Genomic DNA, 22079 nt, shown 5'->3' with positions numbered 1-22079 from the left:
TTTCTCCAACTAAAAGAGCTTCCAGCTGCGTGAGATATCTGGTTCCATCCAGTTAGACATTGACCATGTCTTCAGGAACTAACCTCGATGCCCACAAGGTTTTTTTCCAGAGCCTTAGCCAGTCCCTTCTCTGGATTGAGGCTAGATCTTAGAATAGGATCCGTTCTGTACAAGCAGCTGGACTTTCTGATAGAAGCTTGAAAGAAGGCTTTTTTACAGGCAAAGGAGCACCTAGGACAGTGATGGTGAATGTTTTTTTCCTTGGGTGGACATGGGGAGGGCTAAAACAGCTTCCCCCACCCCCTGGAGGCTGCAAATGGCCTGTTTCCCAAGTTCTGGTGGGCCCAGCAGGCTCATACTTCACCCTCCCCAGGCTCCAAATGCTTCCCTGGAGCTGGAGGAGGGTAAAAACGCACTCCCCCATCCCCCTGGAAGCTCCCTGGAAGCCAAAAATGCCCTCCCAGAGCCTCTGTGCCAGCCAGAAATCAGCTGGCAGGCGGCCACATGTGCAATGGAGCTGAGCTAGGGCAGTGGCTCGCGTGCCAGCAGATATGGCTCCGTGGCACAGGTGTCATAGGTTAGCCATCACAGACCTAGGAGGTTAGGTGGCTTGAAAAGCAGTCTGCATGAATGATGGAGGCCCAGTGATGAATGCAAACTTCATTGGAACCGAATCAAAAGCCATAAATTGACAGCATGCAATAGTATCAATTTAGTAAATTGATAGTAAAACTGGGAAGTCAGTAATTGGATAATCAGATATATCTAAGGAGTTCATTTTGATAGCGTTAACTATCTTACTTGAAAGCAAGCAATACCAGATACCTGACTGCTATTAGAATAGCTGGCACTTGATATGTTATCAGTTAGATACAATTTGGTATCTGTGATTTTATAAAACAGGTCTCATTTGAAACCTCCTCCCTAGTAGATAGACATTTTTACAGGCCTTCCTGTGAAGATTTAAAAAATAATTAATGGAAGCAAACTTCCAGCTGGAGTGAGACTGCGACTGTGTATTGAGCAGGGGTAAAATAAGCCTTTGGAGTGATAAATGTGGGAGATCTTTCCACTTTTATTATTTTTTTAATATTTTTTTTTGCATCGTGCAAATGTTTTTGAACTGGTCTGAGTTTAATCTGCCTTCCTTCCTTCCTTTCTCTCTTGGCCCGAAAGAGAACATTTCCCAGACAGATGGGATTAATTTTGTCATGTTCGGCAGGTCACTGCAAGTGCTGCCTGTTTTACTGTTTTGCTATTGTTCTTAAAATTTGCTGTTTGTTATCCTACACAGCCTGTCACATTTGACGGTGAGCAGGAAGTAGAACTCCCAAGGATCTGGTGCGGGTGGGTCTATGCAAATAAGGTCTAGATGAGTATTTGGGTTTTTTTTAAAAAAAAAAACATGTTTAGTGTTAATGTTGAAATTTGATTAAAAGTTTTTAGAAAAGCAAGATGATTTTTTTTTAAAAAAAGGCTACTACTTGGAATTAAAATGGAATAGTATAGTACCGTATTTTTCAGAGTATAAGACGCACCTTAGTTTTGGGGGAGGACAAAAGGGGAAAGAATCTGCTTTCCAGATATTCACCTGGCTAGCGTCCTTAGTCTGATCAGCTTCAGCACATTATTTTATCCCCTGGTTAAGGCTTTAAAAAACCTTATTTGGAGAGAGTAACAATGAAAGAGCTTGCAAGCCAGTAATAGCTGGGAACATCATTAGCCTCTGGTTAGGGCTGGAAAGAAATTTACTCAGAGCAAGTTAGAGCAATGAAAAAAATCCCTTGGGGTTTGGAAAACATTCTTTGCAGAGAATAACAATGAAAGAACCTACAAAGTAAGAGTTGGGAAGATCATTAGCACCTAGTTAGGACTGGGGAAAAAAAGCTTCAGGAAAAAGCTACATTCAGAGTATAAGACGCACCTGAATTTTAAGTCTCTTTTAGGAAGGAAAAAGATTCATCTTATGCTCTGAAAAATACGGTATTTGTTAGCGCCAGTTGTTTCTAGTTTGCGCCTGACTGTTGAGTGAAGAACTCCTGTCTTCTGTTTCTAAAAACAGTGATCCCTCTTTTTCGCGGGGGATGCGTTCCAAGACCACCCGTGAAAAACAAATTTCCGTGAAGTAGAGGAAAGACAATTTTTTATGTTTTTAACGAGTATTTGGACTTTTAAAACCCACCCTTTGCATTAAACAGTCATTCTACAATGTTTCTCAGTTGGAACTGCATGTGATATCCTACCAGTTTCTTTAATAGAGTACAGTAGTACTGTAGAAGAATTTTATGATTTTTTAATGGATTTAAAATTTTCAATGGATTTAATGGATTTAAGCCCCTTTGAAAACCCTTGAAGTAGCGAATCTGCAAAAGATGAACCGTGATGTAGCGAGGGGTCACTGTAACAGCTAAGTTAAAGGCCTTAGTCCACAGGTCTTCAAACTTGGCAACTTTAAGACCTGTGGACTTCAACTCCCAGAATTCCTCAGCCAGCCATGATCCTTGTGTATCATTTACCTCAGAGGTCTTCAAACTTGGCAACTTTAAGACTTGTGGACTTCAACTCCCAGAATTCCTCAGCCAGCCATGATCATTGCGTATCATTTACCTCAGAGGTCTTCAAACCTGGCAACTTTAAGACTTGTGGACTTCAACTCCCAGAATTCCTCAGCCAGCCATGATCCTTGCGTATCATTTACCTCAGAGGTCTTCAAACTTGGCTACTTTAAGATCTGTGGACTTCAACTCCCAGAATTCCTCAGCTAGCCATGATCCTTGCGTATCATTTACCTCAGAGGTCTTCAAACCTGGCAACTTTAAGATCTGTGGACTTCATCTCCCAGAATTCCTCAGCCAGCCATGATCCTCGCGTATCATTTACCTCAGAGGTCTTCAAACCTGGCAACTTTAAGACTTGTGGACTTCATCTCCCAGAATTCCTCAGCCAGCCATGATCCTCGCATATCTTTTACTTCAAAGATGTTCAAATTCGGCAAGTCCACAAGTCTTAAAGATGCCAAGTTTGGGGACTCCTGCCTCAGTCACTTCACTTAATAGACTATTTTTAAAAAATGAGAAAAATCTTTCCTTTATTTTATCCATGCAGAAGGTATATAGTGCCACCACCATTCCCTGAAAACAGCATTCTCACTTGTTCCACACACACACAAAAATGTCTATTTTATTTTATTATTTTACTATTACTACTTTATTATTTTTACATTGCGTTTTTAGATCCTTTTAAGCTGCTTTGAGTCGCCACGTCCGAGTAAGGTGGCAACATAACTTTTCTAAATAAATACATTACTCATGTTAATAAAGGAGAATATTTGTTGCTCAGGATTGACATTGAGAGGTCCTTGGTGCTGGTTTCCTGGCAGACGTTTCATTGCCCAAACTACGTAACATCATCAGTGCACTGATGTTATCTAGTTTGGGTAATGAAACATCTGCAAGCAAACAAGCAAGCTCAGAGAGCACCAAGGACCCCTTGCTGCTGATATTCCCCATTCCTTTTTTCCCCTCAAGCTTTTCGTTTTTATTTTTTTTATAAAAACGTCAATGTATGAACAGTGTGGCTGTTGGGCGCCGGACAATCCAATACAAAATAAATTAATCATATGAAACGTACAGCGGTACCTCTACTTACAAACTTAATTCGTTCCGTGACCAGGTTCTTAAGTAGAAAAATTTGTAAGAAGAAGCAATTTTTTACCATAGGAATCAATGTAAAAGCAAATAATGCGGACGATTGGGGAAACTGCAGGGAGAGTGGAGGCCCTGTTTCCTCCCAGGAGATTCCTAGAGAGGCCCCACGGAGGCTTCTCCCTGCCTTTCCAGGCCCTGTTTCCTCCCAGGAGATTCCTAGAGAGGCCCCAGAGAGGCTTCTCCCCGCCTTTTCCGGCCCTGTTTCCTCCCAGGAGATTCCTAGAGAGGCCCCACGGAGGCTTCTCCCTGCCTTTTCCAGCCCTGTTTCCACCCAGGAGATTCCTAGAGAGGCCTCACGGAGGCTTCTCCCCGCATTTTCCGGCCCTGTTTCCTCCCAGGAGATTCCTAGAGAGGCCCCACGGAGGCTTCTCCCTGCCTTTTCCTGCCCACAAGTCATAGAAGAGCCAACTTTGCCCACCCTTGATCTATTGGACCAACACAAGACATTATTTGTGGTTTAGGGTTGAAATGAGGAATAGTTTGATCTCTTTGAGCTTAGTTGTTTCTTACAGACATTTCACTACCCAACTAGGTAATGTCTTCAGTGCTATAGATGTTACTTAGCAGGGCATGAAAAGACAACCAAGCTCAGAGATTACTAAGGACTCCACATTTTCTGTGATGATTTGCTAGACCTGGGCAGGAATGCCTCTTAAGGCCTAACAACTTGCATTTGCCTGGTAAAACTCCAACCGAAATTTTGAAAAATGCTTTGTAGCCTAATTTGAATAGATCATAGGGAGTCCTCAATTTATAACCATTTGTTTAGCAATGGTTCAACGTTGCAATAGTACTGCAAAAGGCGATTTACATCCGGTCCTCACACTAAGTAACCATTACAGCATCCCTACGATCATGTGATCAGAATTTATCAACCAGTACATATTTATAACAGTTGTAATATTCCAGGATCATGTGATTAGCCACCCCGAGTCTTCGGAGAGGGTCGGCTTACAAATCTAATAAATTGTTATTTTTGTTGTTGTTGTTATTATTATTATTAATATTATCATTATCATTATCATTAATATCATTTGCGACCTTCCCAGCAGACTTCTGACAGTTAATGGGGGAAACCAAATTCACTTAATGGCCAGGTGATTTACTTAACAGCTGTAGTGAGCCACTTAACAACAGTAGCAAAAGAGATTGTAAAATTCGGTGCAACTTGCTTTAGCGTTGGAAATTCCAGTCCTAATTGTAAGCGTAAATTGAGGACTAGCGATAAGCATTTTTAATTGGAATCAGTTGATCGAACAACCGTAGTCTTATTCTGAGTTTGTCTTTAGCGGTTGATTGGATCAACCTCTAGGGTTTCTAGTTTAATATCAGGTGGTCAAAAACATGCAGTCTTCAAAATTAAAATTATGGCATATGAAGAAAAAAATTGCAGGAATTTGATATGTCTACTTCAGGGGTCAGCAAGTAACAGCTCCAGAGCTGCATGTGGCTCTTTTCATCCCTCTGCTGCGACTCCCTGTCGCTCAAAATATGCGTCACAACTGCCAATGTGCGACATCCACCAATACACAATTTATTAAGCTTTTTGACTCCCGGTAAGCCAACCATGGATAAATAAAAGTTTCAGAAGAAAAACAAAACTTTTAATTCAACTATAAATTTCTAAATTGCGGTTTTTAAATTAACTTAAATCTTAGATTTGTTTACATTGTATTATTATTGCTGTGAGCCGCCCCGAGTCTGCGGAGAGGGGCGGCATACAAATCTGATTAATAAAATAAATAAATAAATAAATATATGCTAGTTTTGTGGACACTCAAGAAATAATCAGTGTTTTCTTTTCTGTGGGAAACTGGTCCAAATGGCTCTCCTGAGTGTTTAAGGTTGCCGACCCCTGGTCTAGGAGAAGCACCAGAAGGCAGGACAAAAAATGGATGGAAACTAATCAAGGAGAGAAGCAACCGAGTTTGCGGAGAGGGGCGGCATATAAATCCAATAAACCTAAACATAAACCTAAACCTAAGGAGGAATTTAATCGGTGGAATGATTTACCTCCAGAAATTGAGGGCACTCCATCACTGGAGGTTTTCAATAAGAGATTGGACTTGCATTTGTCTGAAATGGCAAAGGGCAGGGTTAGGCAAAGTTGGCTCTTCTTTGATTTGTGGACTTCAACTCCCAGAATTCTTGAGCCAATCATGCTAGCTCAGGAATTCTGGGAGTTGAAGTCCACATGTCATAGAAGAGCCAACTTTGCCTACCCCTGGTATAGGGTCTCCTGCGTGAGCAAAAGGTTGGACTAGACGACCTCCAAGATCCCTTCCAACTCTTGTTATTCTGTTAATAGTCTTCAGTTCAGTTCCTGGCCTCTCCATCCTTCTGCCGCATGAATCCCAGCGACCGGTTAGGTCCCACAGAGTTGGTCTCCTCCGGGTCCCGTCAACTAAACAGTGTCGTTTGGCGAGACCCAGAGGAAGAGCCTTCTCTGTGGCGGCTCCGATCCTCTGGAACCAGCTCCCTCCAGAGATTAGAACTGCCCCCACCCTCCTTGCCTTTCATAAACTCCTTAAAACCCACCTCTATCGTCAAGCGTGGGGGAATTGAAACATCTCCCCCTGCCTATGTAGTTTTCTGGGTATGATATGACTGTATGTATGTTTTTATATATTGGGGTTTTTTGGTTTTTTTAGACTTTTTAAATGTATTATTGTTATTTTAGAGTCTAACTATTAGATTTGTCATTATATATTGTTTTTATCATTGCTGTGAGCCAGCCCGAGTCTATAGAGAGGGGCGGCATACAAATCTAATAAATAATAATAATAATAATAATAATAATAATAATAATAATTGCCAAAGGCATTTTCCTCTGGCATGATATTGACCTTAAACTGTCTTATAAAGAAGACAGAATAATTGGGTTCAAACAACGTCTTCTCCCCTAACCCATTTAAACAGAACACATGCCATTTCTAAGTTCCCATAACATTATGTTGGAAATAAAAAGCCACATAGGGGCTTAAACGTGACATTCTGGTTTGACTCTGTTGAGCCAGACTTCTCGCCCTCTTTCTAGTCTAGTTAAATATGAATCCAGTCTGTGGTCCCTCCAGATGTTTCTGGATAGCATGCAGCTCATGCTATCTCTGATCATTGGGCAGAGAGGCTCAAAACAGAGGAATGGAAATTACAGCTGGATAGAGACCCAGAATGCCCAACGGAGATAAGCCAATGACCTGACTTCTCACTAGACAGTGGCTTGTGCCCATCAGGAGCTTTCTTCATTTCAGCCAAGACCTTGGAGTGACCCCTCAGGTTGATCGGTCTTCCCCAGTTTGAAAACTTCCAGATGTGCTGGATCTCTTCCTGAAACATCTGGAGGATATCAGGCAGGACCGTTTGTCTATCAGCTCTGGTTTGTTCAATTATTTTCTGGAATGGGGACTTCTCCATTCAGTCTTTGTGAAACACTTAGCACGCTTAGAAGGGGGGAAAGCATCAAATACAGAAGAACTAACATTTATTGATTGATTTTATTTTATTTTATTTACATGCCGCCCGTCTCCAAGGACTTGGGGCGGCTTACAACAAAATAATAAGAGTATAACAAATCTAATATTAAACATCTAAAACCCCAACATTGAAACCATATAATACAATCATACCATTTTATTCTCCTTAACTTTCAATTTGTATTGGACAAAATAAATAAATAAAATAAATAAAATAAAGGAAAACAATACAAATATCCTAAATCCAATTAATTTAGACTAGCTAATCGTAGAGTCCCAGTTACATTAAAAGTCAATCATTCCCATTCAAACAACAAACATGCATTGCATTTGTCGGCCAGGGGGCTAGACGACGACAACAACAACAACAATAATAATAATACAGTAGAACCCCGACTTACGAGACTAATTGGTTCCTGAAGGAGGCTCGTAAGTCGGAACGCTCGTATGACGAAACATTGTTTCCCATAGGAAACAATGTAAAGTCAATTAATCCGTGCAACAACAAAAAAACCCGCTGCCGCCGAACGCGGAAGTTAGCGTTCGGCTTCAGGAGACAGCTGCGAAGCGGCGCGGGTGTTTTAAAACGTCGCAGCCGGCCTGGGGGGCTCGGGGGCTTCCCCCCAAGCCCCCCAGGCCGGCTGCGACGTTTTAAAACACGCGCCCCGCTTCGCAGCTGTCTCCTGAAGCCAAACGCTAACTTCCGCAACCTTTTAAAACACGCGGGATACGAGCGCCAAGGAGCTGTCTCCTGAAGCCGAACGCGGAAGTTAGCGTTCGGCTTCAGGAGACAGCTCCTTGGCGCTCGTATCCCGAATGTGAGCTCGGGAGGCGAACAAAAATGTCGCTCCCCTCCCAGCTCTTATCTCGAGTAGCTCGTAAGTAGAGCTGCTCGTATGTCGAGGTTCCACTGTAATTTATTAGATTTGTATGCCGCCCCTGTCCATAGATTCGGAGCAGCTCACAACAAAATAATAACAGTATAACAAATCTAATATTAAAAACATCTAAAACCCCAACATTAAAACCATACAATACAATCATACCATGCGTAAACTATATAAGCCTGGGAGTGTCTTAGTTCCCTAATGCCTGGTGACAAAGGTGGGTCTTTAGCAACTTACGAAAGGCAAGGAGGGTGGGGGTGGTTCTAATCTCTGGGGGGAGAGTTGATTCCAGAGGGCCAGGGCCACCACAGTGAAGGCTCTTCTCTTGGGGCCCGCCAGCCGATACTGTTTATTCGATGGGACCCGGAGAAGGTCAACTCTGTGGGACCTTATTGGTCGCTGGGATTCGTGCGGCAGAAGACGGTTCCGGAGGTATTCTGGTCCGATGCCATGTAGGGCTTTATAGGTCATTACCAACACTTTGAATTGTGACCGGAAACTAATTGGCAGCCTAATGGCCCCAAGCCTGGCGGCTTAGATGTGTAGGAAAAGAGGTGAAGACACAGAGAGAGAGAGAGAGAGATGGAAGATTGTTTTGGTCCTTCCTCCCTTTTCCCACCTCTTAGCTTAATCTGCCCCTTACCTGCTCAGGAACTGGTTATTGCTTCATTTAGATAACATTCCTGATAGCAGGTTGTGGAAAGCTATGCTAACAGCTGTGCTTCTCTACCTGTTATTTGGGGAAGGACAAACATCTACCTTGTAATTTTTGGAACGATTCCTAATTGAACATAACTGCGGATCTTTTAGAAAGGCAGTTTGAAGGAAATAGAAATGCCTTTCTAACTGATCGTCTACATTCATTTTAAGAATCCACTTCTTTGACACTTAGCCGGGATCAGGCTTCATCTGTGAAATCCAATCCCTAGAGATTGCCCTTCGGAAACTTTTGAGACCCAATCGAAGATGTTTTCATTTCCTAGGAATGTGAAGAACTGTTTCAGAATACTAGAACAGTATAGAGTTTCCTCGCCGCTTTATTCTGATTTTCATGCTTTAATTTATTGCCTTGATTATTGCCGCTTCTGATTTTTATCTTATCATTGCAACGCTCTCTGGGTGGGTTTTTCTATTGTTTGCATAGTGGTTTTTAAATAGCAAACAGACCTAAGATAAGCAGCCCAATAATTTAACCCTGCAGAAGATTTATCGTCTCTCCAGCAATTGCAAAAGTAAAAAAGAAAAATAACCCAACAGCAACAGTTTTTGCAAACAGTTTGAGGAGCTCACTGATGAAATACGACAGCTTTGTTTCATTTTGGATTCTGGCTAGATAGCTAAATCTGTGGCAGTACCTCTCAGAATGTTTTTAATTGCAGAATTATTTCCCTTTCTCCCCACACCCATGTTCTCCTATGTTTAATCTTGTTATTGTTTGCTTTTCTTTTTTTCTAGATGTTTCCCTTGCCAGTGACTAATGGAAAAAACAGACCCACGACTCTCGGTAGCACGCAATTTGGTGGATCAGGTATTGCTTAACTTACTCTTCGCTTTGGGGAGAAAAAAAGCCCAAGCTCTTTGATATAGATGTAACCTGTTTTCTAATATTGAGACGATGGTTAAAAATCTGGTGCGGGGAATTAAGGCTTCCTTTTTCCAGTTAAACACCATTATTTATTTTTGTTCGTTCGTTTGCCTTGATTTTATCTAAAGGGCTGTTCACATAAAAGATGATCAAGAGCAGGGATCTAAGGAATAATGACACCTTCCTATTTTGACTGTGCTACGGTGGTTTTTTTTTTTTTTAATGTGGTCTGTTTTAAAAATGCTCCTCTTTATGATGATGTTACCTAGTTTGGGTAATGAAATGTTTGCATGAAAAACAGGGCAGCTCAGAGAGCACAGATGACCCCTCACTTCAATCCAGATCTATTCTTCTTTCTTGGCACTTACTTACCGTATATACTCGAGTATAAGCCACGTTTTTCAGCACAAAATATGTGCTGAAAAAAATCCGACCTCGGTTTATACTCGAGTCATTGACGGCGCTCGGGCACTGCGATGGCCCGAGCACCAGCAGGAACAATTCAGTGAGCGCTCCTTGCTCCAGAGTGGACTCCGGACAGCTGCAGACTGCTTACTGGTTTTCTCTGAAATAAATATTCTAAAAAATTTAATCTACTGATGCCTCAATTAATGTAATTTTATTGCTTTCCATTTTTATAAGTTACCAGTAGCCACTGCATTTTCTACCCTAGGCTTATACTCAAGTCAATAAGTTTCCCCTGTTTTTGTGGCTTATAATCAGGTCGACGTATAGTCGAGTATATTTATTTATATATTTATTTATTTATTTATTCATTCATTCATTCATTCATTCATTTGTCCAATACACAAATACATAGGAAGAAAAATAGACATGTGGTAATATATATAAGGGTAAAAGTGAACTTAGAGGAGAGGATATATGAAAGAAAGAAAATATATATGATAGGTGAAAGAAAGGAAAGACAATTAGACAGGGGACAAAAGGCACACCACTGCACTTATGTACGCCCCTTACTGGCCTCTTAGGAACCTGGAGAGGTCAATCGTGGAGAGTCTAAGGGAGAAATGTTGGGGGTTAGGGGTTGACACATATACAGGTATTTAACAGAGTGCTGATATTTTATAAGCTAACTGACATATTCTTATTCTTCTTTTGCTTTTTAAAAAAGAGTTTTTCAATCTTAGCAGCTTTAGCATTCTGCAGGAGGATACTGGGAGTTGGTCCACACAAAGTTGCCAAGATTTTAAAAAAACAGTGATTTAAGCAATTAAAGCATCTATCTGTCAGTGTTGTGTATGGCACTTCGGAAACTGTCAGCTTGGTCCCTCCGAGAAACAAAAGTGCCTCAGTTTTCAACCCTAGCCTCCTAGCCACGGGCAAGAGACGGCAGAGTCATAGTCCCAAAACACCTGGAAGGTCTCCTACGGTGAATGGCGGGCGAGCCAAACAAAGTTGAAATTGAAGGGAAATTCCCACCCTTTTAATTTATTAATGGTATAAAGCTACAGGGCGCTCTCTTTTCTTCTTGGGCTGGTCCTTTAGCATGAAAATAAAGAACTGAACTCCATTGTCACTGGGGATCACTTTGATTTGGGGCGTGTGTTCGAGAAAACTCTTTTTTTTCCCTTCCTGCCAGCGGGCGATACAAGTTTGTGCAAGTGTTGAATGTCGAAGCTACAGGCGGCGAGAACAAAGCCAAACTCCCCACCACATGTTCTGTGCCTGAAGGTTGTCGTGTCTGCTGTGTTTTCCCCTTTGATGCTCTTTTTCACACACACACACACACCACATAAAAAGTGTTTCAAAAATGAAGATACTTGCCACAGTCACCCCTAATGGGATATATTTGCTTGAGGGGTATTATTGTTGTTCTTTGGTACCATACTTAAGGAATCATGCTTGGGATTTGGATCCATAAGTTTATACTCCAGCTCTGCCTGGCTTTCGTTCTCCAGGGCTGGGAGAAAATCCACCACTTTTGTGTCCTTTTGATTCAGGCTGCCGGCTTTGTAATTAAAAGACGAGCTGGGTAAAATGCATTTAAAGAAAAGGGAGCAAGTCCACCTCACCCCATATTGTCACAGTGATGGGCCGTCTTTCTAGGACAGTATTTATCAACCTCATGTTGGCTGGTCAGCAAATCAATAATGTACTTGGGGAAAAGGAATCCTCAGTCGGGGTATTGTATTGGCAGTTCTGTGTTAGCAAAAACTTCAGAAGAAAAGGATTTAGGGGTAGTGATTTCTGACAGTCTCAAAATGGGTGAACAGTGCAGTCAGGCGGTAGGAGAAGCAAGTAGGATGCTTGGCTGCATAGCTAGAGGTATAACAAGCAGGAAGAGGGAGATTGTGATTCTGCTATATAGAGTGCTGGTAAGACAACATTTGGAATACTGTGTTCAGTTCTGGAGACCTCACCTACAAAATTGAATGGGTCCAAAGACGGGCTACAAGAATGGTGGAAGGTCTTAAGCATAAAACCTATCAGGAAAGACTTCATGAACTCAATCTGTATAGTCTGGAGGACAGAACAAAAAGGGAGGTGGGCATGATCGAAACATTTAAATATGTGAAAGGGTTAAATAAGGTTCAGGAGGGAAGTGTTTTTAATAGGAAAATGAACACAAGAACAAGGGAGCACAATCTAAGGTTAGTTGTGGGAAAGATCAAAAGCAACGTGAGAAAATATTATTTTACTGAACGAGTAGTAGATGCTTGGAACAAACTTCCAGCAGACGTGGTTGGTAAATCCACAGTAACTGAATTTTTGTAGGTGAGGTCTCCAGACTTGGTTGGTAAATCCACAGTAATTATATTTAAACATGCCTGGGATAAACACATATCCATCCTAAGATAAAATACACAAAATAGTATAAGGGCAGACTAGATGGACCATGAGGTCTTTTTCTGCCGTCAATCTTCTATGTTTCTATGGGGGAATTCTGGGAGCTGAAGTCCAGGCATCTTAAAGCTGCTGAGGAGGTTGAGAAAAATTATTCTAGACTCTCTCAAGCAGAGGACTTTCTTTCCACCTCCTGTTATTTCCTCACCTTTTATGAACTGGAAGTGCCAAAGTCTTAAACTTAGGAAATTCTGCACCCAGACTTGCTATTCCATCTCGGGAGCAACTGTCTTTTTGATTTATCTGAGTGATACGCCCAACATTTACACCCATCCAAACATGTTCCCAGCATTTCCTATCGGCTCTGCGTGTGAATTCCAAAGACCAGAAGCGTCAATCAGTTACTCAGATCAGTGGTGCGGCCTGTAAATTGGCCCTAGCCGGCTCTGCCCCATTATTTAGTGGTTTTAATTCACCAATCATTATGATGTTTTCCCCATCCTCCTCCTGCCACACCCACCAGCTACACCTTTGTGGATGCAAGAAATGCCAACAGCCACTATGGGATCTGCCATTCTAGAGAGAATAACACATTACAGATTTGGAAGAATGCTTCCCTCTCTCGAGCAACAAGACACTGATGTTTTGTTCATACATTGTGTGCAAAACTCAGGTCTTTTTTTAACGTACTTTATTGAACAAGCCATACCTGTAGGTTGGCAGACAAGGCTAGCTTTGGTCTGCTGCAAGCATCTACTACTCTTTCAGTCAAATAATATTTTCTCATGTTGCTTTTGATCTTTCCCCCAACTAACTTCAGATTGTGTCCCCTTGTTCTTGTGTTCACTTTCCTATTAAAAACACTTAGGTGATGGTTTGCCATCACTGTCCTAGAACAACGATGCCGAACCTTTTTTTTGGTTTGTGTGTCAAAAGGGTGTGTGTGTGCATGCTAGCATGTCCACACATGTCCACACCCACTTCCTCCACCCCATATGCGCATGCACAGCGCTGCCCCTGCACATGTGCACAACCCACCCGCCCTGCCCCCATGCCTGCGCACAGGCCTCAGGGAAGGCTGGGACAGTGAAAAGAAAGCCAAACGGGCAGACCGGAAGTTCAAAAACAACAGACTTCTGGTTTGCCCGTTATGCTGTTTTTTGCTCTCCTGAGGCTTCCGGGAAGCTTCCTGAAGCTCCTGAGTGCCCTTCATGGCATCGGACCAGAATACCTCCGAGACCACCTTCTGCTGCACGAATCCCAGCGACCGATTAGGTCCCACAGAGTGGGTCTTCTCCGGGTCCCGTCAACTAAACAATGTCGGTTGGCGGGCCCCAGGGGAAGAGCCTTCTCTGTGGCGGCCCCGACTCTCTGGAACCAGCTCCCCCCAAAGATTAGAACTGCCCCTACCCTCCTTGCCTTTCGCAAACTCCTTAAAACCCACCTTTGTCGTCAGGCATGGGGGAACTGAGATATCTCCCCCGGGCCTATATAATTTATGTATGGTATGTTTGTACTTATGTCTGCTTAAAAATTGGGTTTTTTAACTATTTTAAATTTTAAATTGTAAATTATTAGATTTGTCAGGAACTGTGTTGTGAGCCGCCCCGAGTCTACGGAGACGGGCGGTATACAAATCTAATAAATAAATAAATAAAAGAAAGAAAGAAAGAAACAGCACAACCGGCAAACCGGAAGTCCGTTTTTCTGAACTTCCTATTTGCTTGTTTGGACGTTTTTCACACTCCGGGGTTTGAGGGAATTTCCCTGAAGCCTCTGGAGTGCGAAAAACTGTACAACAGGCAGACCGGAAGTTCATTTTTCCAAATTTCTGGTTTGCCCATTGGACCATTTTTTGCACTTTGGGGATTCGGGAAGCTTCCCTGAAGCCTTCAGAGGGCGAAACGGGCTTCCCAAAGGCTGAAAATCAGATGGCCAGTACACACATGAGTTCTGGAGCTGACATAGGCCAACGCTTTGTGTGCCCTCCGACATGGCTCTGCGTGCTGGGATTATAATTTATCCCTCGCCTCATCACTGTCCTAGAAATAAGTTTGCAAAACTCAGCTCCCTCCCAGATTTTTCCCTTTCTCGAATGCACTGATGGGGCGAGGGATAAATTATAACCCCAGTTTAATTTGATTTCACGCCAGTGTTGTTATGGGTAGTTTTGAGCTGCTGCTTTAACAGTTTATATGCACACACAAACCTTTTCTAAGGGCATGCAATGACGAGGCTATGTATATATAAGCTGTATATAGATAAATAGAGAAAAGAGATCATGGAATTGGGGGATGGGAGGAGCAGTAAGTCACAATGATGGATTCAGATGCACAGTCAAAATCTCTCTCCCTTTTTATCTGCATGTTGGTGACCTGGAGAGAGTGTTTGGGTTTGAAGGCAGCATGGCCTAAAACAATGATAGAAACATAGAAGACTGACGGCAGGAAAAGACCTCATGGTCCATCTAGTCTGCCCTTATACTATTTCCTATTTATACTGTGATGGCGAATAATTTTTTCCTCGGGTACTGAAAGCACGTGAGTGTGTGCTATTGTGCATGTGTGAGTGCCCACACCCATAGTTCAATGCCTGGGGATGGCAAAAATGCCTGCCCGGAGGCCCCCTGGAGGCCTGAAAAAGCCCATTTCCCAACCTCTTGAGGGCCCAGTAAGCCTGTTTTTTGCCCTCCCCTGGCTCCAGAGGCTTCCTTGGAGCCTGGGAAGGGCAAAAATGCCTTCCCAGAGCCTCCAGGCAAGCCAAAAATCAGCTGGCTGGCACACACATACAAACTGGAGCTGAGCTAGGATAACGGCTCGCGTGCCAGCAGATATCCTCCCTCTTTCAGCCCAGGGGCCAATCAGGTCTGTCGGCAGTGATGGGCTCTTACGGGTACGGTCAGGTACACAGAACCATTAGAAAAATTTTGAATTTTTTTCTTTTTTTCACCTTCTGGGCTCTGGGTATGTTTTTCCTATCGCAGTAAATGAGGTTGAATATGTATAATTTTAGAAGAGCTGTGCATGTGTGTACACATATATAGTTTATATAGTAGATAATGTATATTTTTGTGTGCCTGTGTGTAATACGTATGTACACATATGGCATATATGCATAGAATGAAATAGTATATTTTGGATGTTCCATAATAGTACATAGAAACATAGAAACATAAAAGTCTGACGGCAGAGAAAGACCTCATGGTCCATCTAGTCTGCCCTTATACTATTTCCTGTATTTTATCTTAGGATGGATATATGTTTATCCCAGGCATGTTTAAATTCAGTTACTGTGGATTTACCAACCACGTCTGCAGGAAGTTTGTTCCAAGGATCTACTACTCTTTCAGTAAAATAATATTTTCTCATGTTGCTTTTGATCTTTCCCCCAACTAACTTCAGATTGTGTCCCCTTGTTAGATAGGGAAATTTTACCTTTGAGGCGTGGAGAGGCCAGGCACTCTAACCCTAACGCAAACCCTTGACAGTGAGTGACATCAAGCCAGTCACATGAGCTTTAAGCCATCCCCGGTCACATGATCGTCAAGCCACTCCCACCTGGTCACATGGCCAGCAAAGCCACACCTACAAAATAAACCACGGCCACAATGGAGTAGTAAAAAAATTTGAAGCCCTTCATAGTCTGTGCGGAAGGGACTGAACTGGATGAGTGATGAGAACTGGATTCTCTGCTTTCACGGCATGGAAACTCATGGCTTTTCTTCCAGAATGACCTGAAATCATCTAAGAAAAAAAAATGGGGGTTTTTTGTGCCTATGTGTGTATTTGATGAGCCGGGGTGGCGCAGCAGGTAGAGTGCTGTACTGCAGGCCACTGAAGCTGACTTGTAGATCTGAAGGTCAGCAGTTCAAATCTCATCACCGGCTCAAGGTTGACTCAGCCTTCCATCCTTCCGAGGTGGGTAAAATGAGGACCTGGATTGTGGGGGCAATAGCCTTGCTCTGTTAAAAAAGTGCTATTGCTAACATGATGTAAGCCGCCCTGAGTCTAAGGAGAAAATTGAATAAATAATAATAACAATGTAAAATGTAAAATAATGCACTTGTGGAAAAGGAATCCTCAATTGGAGTATCGTATTGGCAGTTCTGTGTTAGCAAAAACTTCAGAAGAGAAGGATTTAGGGGTAGTGATTTCTGAGAGTCTCAAAATGGGTGAGCAGTGCAGTCAGGCAGTAGGGAAAGCAAGTAGGATGCTTTGCTGCATAGCTAGAGGTATAACAAGCAGGAAGAGGGAGATTATGATCCCGCTATATAGAATGCTGGTGAGACCACATTTGGAATACTGTGTTCAGTTCTGGAGACCTCGCCTACAAAAAGATATTGACAAAATTGAACGGGTCCAAAGACGGGCTACAAGAATGGTGGAAGGTCTTAAGCATAAAACGTATCAGGAAAGACTTAATGAACTCAATCTGTATAGTCTGGAGGACAGAAGGAAAAGGGGGGACATGATCGAAACATTTAAATATATTAAAGGGTTAAATAAGGTCCAGGAGGGAAGTGTTTTTAATAGGAAAGTGAACACGAGGACAAGGGGACACAATCTGAAGTTAGTTGGGGGAAAGATCAAAAGCAACATGAGAAAATATTATTTCACTGAAAGAGTAGTAGATCCTTGGAACAAACTTCCATCAGACGTGGTAGATAAATCCACAGTAACTGAATTTAAACATGCCTGGGATAAACATATATCCATCCTAAGATAAAATACAGAAAATAGTATAAGGGCAGACTAGATGGACCAGGAGGTCTTTTTCTGCCGTCAGACTTCTATGTTTCTATAATAATAATAATAATAATAATAATAATAATAATAATAATAATAATAATAATAATAATAATAATAATATAAATAATAATATAAATAATAATAATAATAATAATTTGTGGGTGGGGGAGATTTTGCGAACTATATTTTAACTTTTGGTTTTCTTAAAAGAAATGTCTTTCATCTATATTTTTGAGGCAGCTTGTTGCAATATCAACGCAGACGTGACCTTTTTGAGAAGCTGGAAGGCGGGAGGGAAGCTTCATCATAATTGCTCATAGCACGGCAAAGAAGCTTCTTCTGGGTTTTTAACCCAGAAGTGTGATATTTGTGGGCAAAATGGGCTGCAGGGATAGAATGTTTGCAAGGCCTCGGGAGGACAGCAGAAAAGCGTGTCATTTAACCTAGAGCAGTGTTTCCCAACCTTGGCAACTTGAAGATATTTGGACTTCAACTCCCAGAATTCCCCAGCCAGCATTTGCTGGCTGGGGAATTCTGGGAGTTGAAGTCCAGATCTCTTCAAGTTGTCAAGGTTGGGAAACACTGAGCTAGAGAATCCCAGGTTGGATAAGAACACATGCCGTAAAGTATTTATTCCAGTGATGGTGAACCTTTTTTTCCCCCTGGGTGCCGAAAGCGCGTGTGCGTGTGCTATTGCTCATGCGCGAGTGCCCACACCCATAATTCAATGTCTGGGGATGGCGAAAGTGCCCCCCCTGCCCTCCCTTCAGAGGCCCTCTGGAGGCCTGATTACAGCCCATTTCCCAAACTCCAGTGGGCCTGGTAGGCCCGTTTTTCGCCCTCTCCAGGCTCCAGAGGCAAAAATGTCCTCCCCCATCCCCCCGGAGACTCTCTGGAAGCCAAAAATGCCCACGCAGAGCCTCCGGTTGAGCTGAAAAACAGCTGGCCGGCATGCACATGGACATTGGAGCTGAGCTAGGGTAACTGCTTGTTTGCCAGACATTATATCTTCACGTGCCACCTATGGCACCTGTGCCATACGTTCGCCATCACTGCTCTATTCAAATGTTTCTCAATCTTGGCAGTTTTAAGATATGTGGACCAAGCAATGCTGGCTGGGGAATTGTGGGAGTTGAAGTCTTAAATTTGGCACGGTTGAAAACCAGTGCTCTCCTTCCTGGATAGGAAACATGTATTTCTACGACATACCAGGGTTTGTGTGTGTGTGTGTGTGTGTGTGTGTGTGAGAGAGAGAGAGAGAGAGGGAGACAGCCTCCATTTTTAGGTCCCACAGAGTGGGTCTTCTCCGGGTCCCGTCGACTAAGCAATGTCGTCTGGCAGGTCCCAGGGGAACAGCCTTCTCTGTGGTGGCCCCGGCCATCTGGAATCAACTGCCCCCATCCTCCTCACTTTTTGCAAGTTGTTGAAAACTCACCTTTGCCACCAGGCATGGGGAAATTGACACCTCCCCTAACTATTTTGATTTATGTATGGTTTGATTGGGTTGTGTGATTATTTTATTATGAGGGTTTTTTAAATTTTGTTTTTAAATATTGGATTTGTACATTGTTTATTATTGTTGTGAGCCGCCCCGAGTTTTTGGACAGGCGCAGCATACAAATCTAATAATAATAATAATAATAATTATTATTATTATTATTATTATTTTGTCATAAGAATTTTTCTAATGCTGTCTGGAACATCTTTGAGAGCGTGGGCGTGGCCTGGTCATCATGGCTGACTCGGTGGGCGTGGCTGGGTTGTCACGGGCCAGTCCCTTGCTGTTCCGGGACGACCCCCCGGACAACTCCGGGCCTATTGCGGGCCGGATCCAGCTCGCAGGCCGCATGTTTGACATATCTGTTCTAAGCCTCCCACAAGTTGCCCCTAGTTGTGATATATTTTAAAGTGAAAAGGGGCAAAAAGAACCTGCATTCAATTTATGTAATCAAATGACAACTGCATTATTTTGCCTGGCTTAACTCATTTACTTTTGGCTTTTGGGGGGATATACTAGCCTGTTGGCCCAAGAAATAATACGCCATGCATTGTGTGTGTGTGTATATAAAAATTATCCAGTGTTTTGTCTAAAAACTAAAGCTTATGGTATGGCCCGGTTTTTTTGACATGCACACAGGCTGAGATATAATTCTCATTTTCTTTTAAGAGGTTAATTCTGGCAAACACTGGGAAAAGGCTTGGGGCAAGTTAGTAGTCAGAAAAAGAAACCCTGGCTTGGTCCTCCCACATGCTAAACCCTAATGTGCCTTTTTGGAGAGTTGTGAGAATCCATCATAGTTTGTGAGCTATGGCTGATGATTAGCAAAAGTCATAACCCAGCCAACAAAGAAACCCGACTTAGTCCCATGAGCCAGACTGAAAAAGGGGTCTAGGCAGACTCATCTGGTACCAACATTCTCCTAAGTCCCTTGAACTTTTGTGAACTTATAAATCCTTTTTTTTTTAAAGGCCATCTGGTCTTTATCTCACCTGGCTTGTCAAGTTGTGCTTCCTTTTTTGCCCCATTCTTCAAAAAACATTTTTGGGGGTAACTCCCCCATTCTCCCCTCATGCAGATGTCCCTAATCTCGGTGCCTCCAGATGTTTTTCTCACCACATCTGCAGAGTATCAGGTTGAGCAAAGCTGTGCTAATACATAGTTAGAGAGGAGCAGGGGAAAAATGATGTTACTTCCCTGCTGTTTGCATAGAAAAAAGTTTATACCTTCATCAGATCTGCCAGGTGCTTTTATGCCTCATGTTTTTATTGTTTCTTCGGAGAGTTGGGAACCGGGCTCTTTTTTTCCCATGGGTGTGTTGACAACGTGCTGTGTCACCACACCTCAATCTGGGGGTGTCTTTCTCTTTGCATTCTCCCACTTGTGTTTGGATTTGAGCACAGCTAGCAGTAGCAGGCTCGACTCTTAACAGCTTCTGGAGTATCTGTGGCAGGGAGAATATTTGCTGATATGGCGCAAGAGCATGAGAAACATGAGTCAGACTTCAACCTTTCATTAAAAATAAAGTCCCAAGTCTGTGTCAAACTGTGTACGTAATTGATGGTTAAATAAGAATAGCGACTATTAGGGATGATATGTCTGCCTGTCATAAGGCCACCTGATTCCAGACAACCCTGGATATCATAGAGGTTTTAGATTTTTTTTAATATTAGATTTGTTATATTGTTACTATAGTTGTTGTGAGCCGCCCTGAGTCTGCGGAGAGGGGCGGCATTACAAATTATTATTATTATTATTATTATTTTTATTATTATTATTATTATTTATTGGATTTGTATGCCGCCCCTCTCCGCAGACTCGGGGCAGCTAACAACAGTGGTAAAACAACATGAACAATCCAATTAATAAAAACAACTAAAAAACCCTTATTATAAAAAACCAAACATACACACAAACATACCATGCATAACTTGTAATAGCCTAGGGGGAAAGGATAACTTAACTCCCCCATGCCTGAGTAATTATTATTATTATTATTATTATTATTATTATTATTATTATTATTATTATTATTATGTCAATACAACACAGCAAATGCGATCACTATGCTGGATTTCGTATTTCACCACCAGTCGGGTGCTTCCCAAGTACCTAGGACTGCGTGATGTAGTGGCGAATTATGTTTGCCCATCCCAGTAAAGCGGCCTTTTGCAATTGACAGATGGAGATTTTGCCAATTCCGATGGTTTTCAAATGTCCGCCGAGATCCTTTGGTACTGCGCCCAGTGTGCCAAGTACCATTGGGATCACTTTCACTGGCTTATGCCAGAGTCGTTGCAGCTCGATTTTTAGATCTTCGTATTTCACTGATTTCTCTAGCTGCTTCTCCTCAATTCTGCTGTCCCCAGGGATTGCGATGTCGATGATCCATACTTTCTTTTTCTCCACAATCAGGATGTCTGGTGTGTTATGCTTCAGAATTCGGTCAGTCTGAAGTCAGAAGTCCCACAGTAGTTTTGCTTGCTCATTTTCGACCACTTTTTCGGGCTTATGATCCCACCAGTTCTTTGCCATTGGGAAATGGTAGTTCCGGCACAAGTTCCAGTGGATCATCTGTGCCACAGCATCATGTCTATGCTTGTAGTCAGTCTGTGCGATCTTTTTGCAGCAGCCGAGTATGTGATTGATTATTTCATCTGTTTCTTTATTATTATTATTATTATTATTATTATTATTATTATTATTATTATTAGCATGGTGATTAACCTCAGCAAATAATTAATCCAAAGGGGGATATCCCATATTTTCGTTGCACAATCACAATTGTTTAAGGAGCTACACCCCAAATTTTAATCAAATTCTGGGAGAAAATCCGAGGGACGGACAGACACTTTAATTACCTTTATATGCCACCCATCTCTGTGTCCAAAGAGATTCTTGAGTGGCTTACAATAGAATAATTATTAAAATTAATAAGAATCAGGAAAAAAAACTTCAAACCTTTATTTATTCACTTTTATTATTACATGAACTCATTTTTCTGGGTTCACATTGCAATTTTGACAAACCCAATAGGTTGGATTCATTTGTTCATTCATGTGACCAGGTTGAACACTTAACCAGCCTTTAATACATTACTCAAGTGCAGCCACTTGGTCTTCAAATGAACTAGTTAAGTGTCTTGGGTTGCGCACAGCTACTTGCAGTCAGAACAGACAGTACAGTACAGATACATAAATGGCTTCCTAAAGTAAATTAGCTTCCTATATTTGTGTCTAATGTTATACAGAAAATTAAGAGGATATCCTGATAAATGCCAGCATCCTTCCTCTCTTAAAAATAAACCAATGAATGCCAATGACGTATAGGGGTTAAGAAGTTGGATTGTGTGGAGACTTGGGGTATAGTACTCTTC

At 42.2% G+C, this 22079-nt stretch overlaps 1 protein-coding gene across 6 annotated transcripts in view; it reads left to right on the top strand.

The window, feature by feature from the left end:
- TCF3 (transcription factor 3) overlaps positions 1 to 22079 on the top strand; it is a 197986-nt gene that overhangs the window by 18515 nt on the left and 157392 nt on the right. For all 6 annotated transcript variants that reach the window (XM_070746942.1, XM_070746953.1, XM_070746989.1 and 3 more), the window contains exon 3: positions 9523 to 9595. In XM_070746942.1, coding sequence (XP_070603043.1) covers positions 9523 to 9595 — 73 coding nt within the window. The remainder of the gene's footprint in view (positions 1 to 9522; positions 9596 to 22079) is intronic.

The sequence above is a fragment of the Erythrolamprus reginae genome, chromosome 1 (assembly GCF_031021105.1).
Source record: "Erythrolamprus reginae isolate rEryReg1 chromosome 1, rEryReg1.hap1, whole genome shotgun sequence".
Lineage (NCBI taxonomy): Eukaryota > Metazoa > Chordata > Lepidosauria > Squamata > Dipsadidae > Erythrolamprus > Erythrolamprus reginae.
Note: the sequence above shows the minus strand (reverse complement) of the source record. Positions and strands in the feature narration are given on the sequence as shown.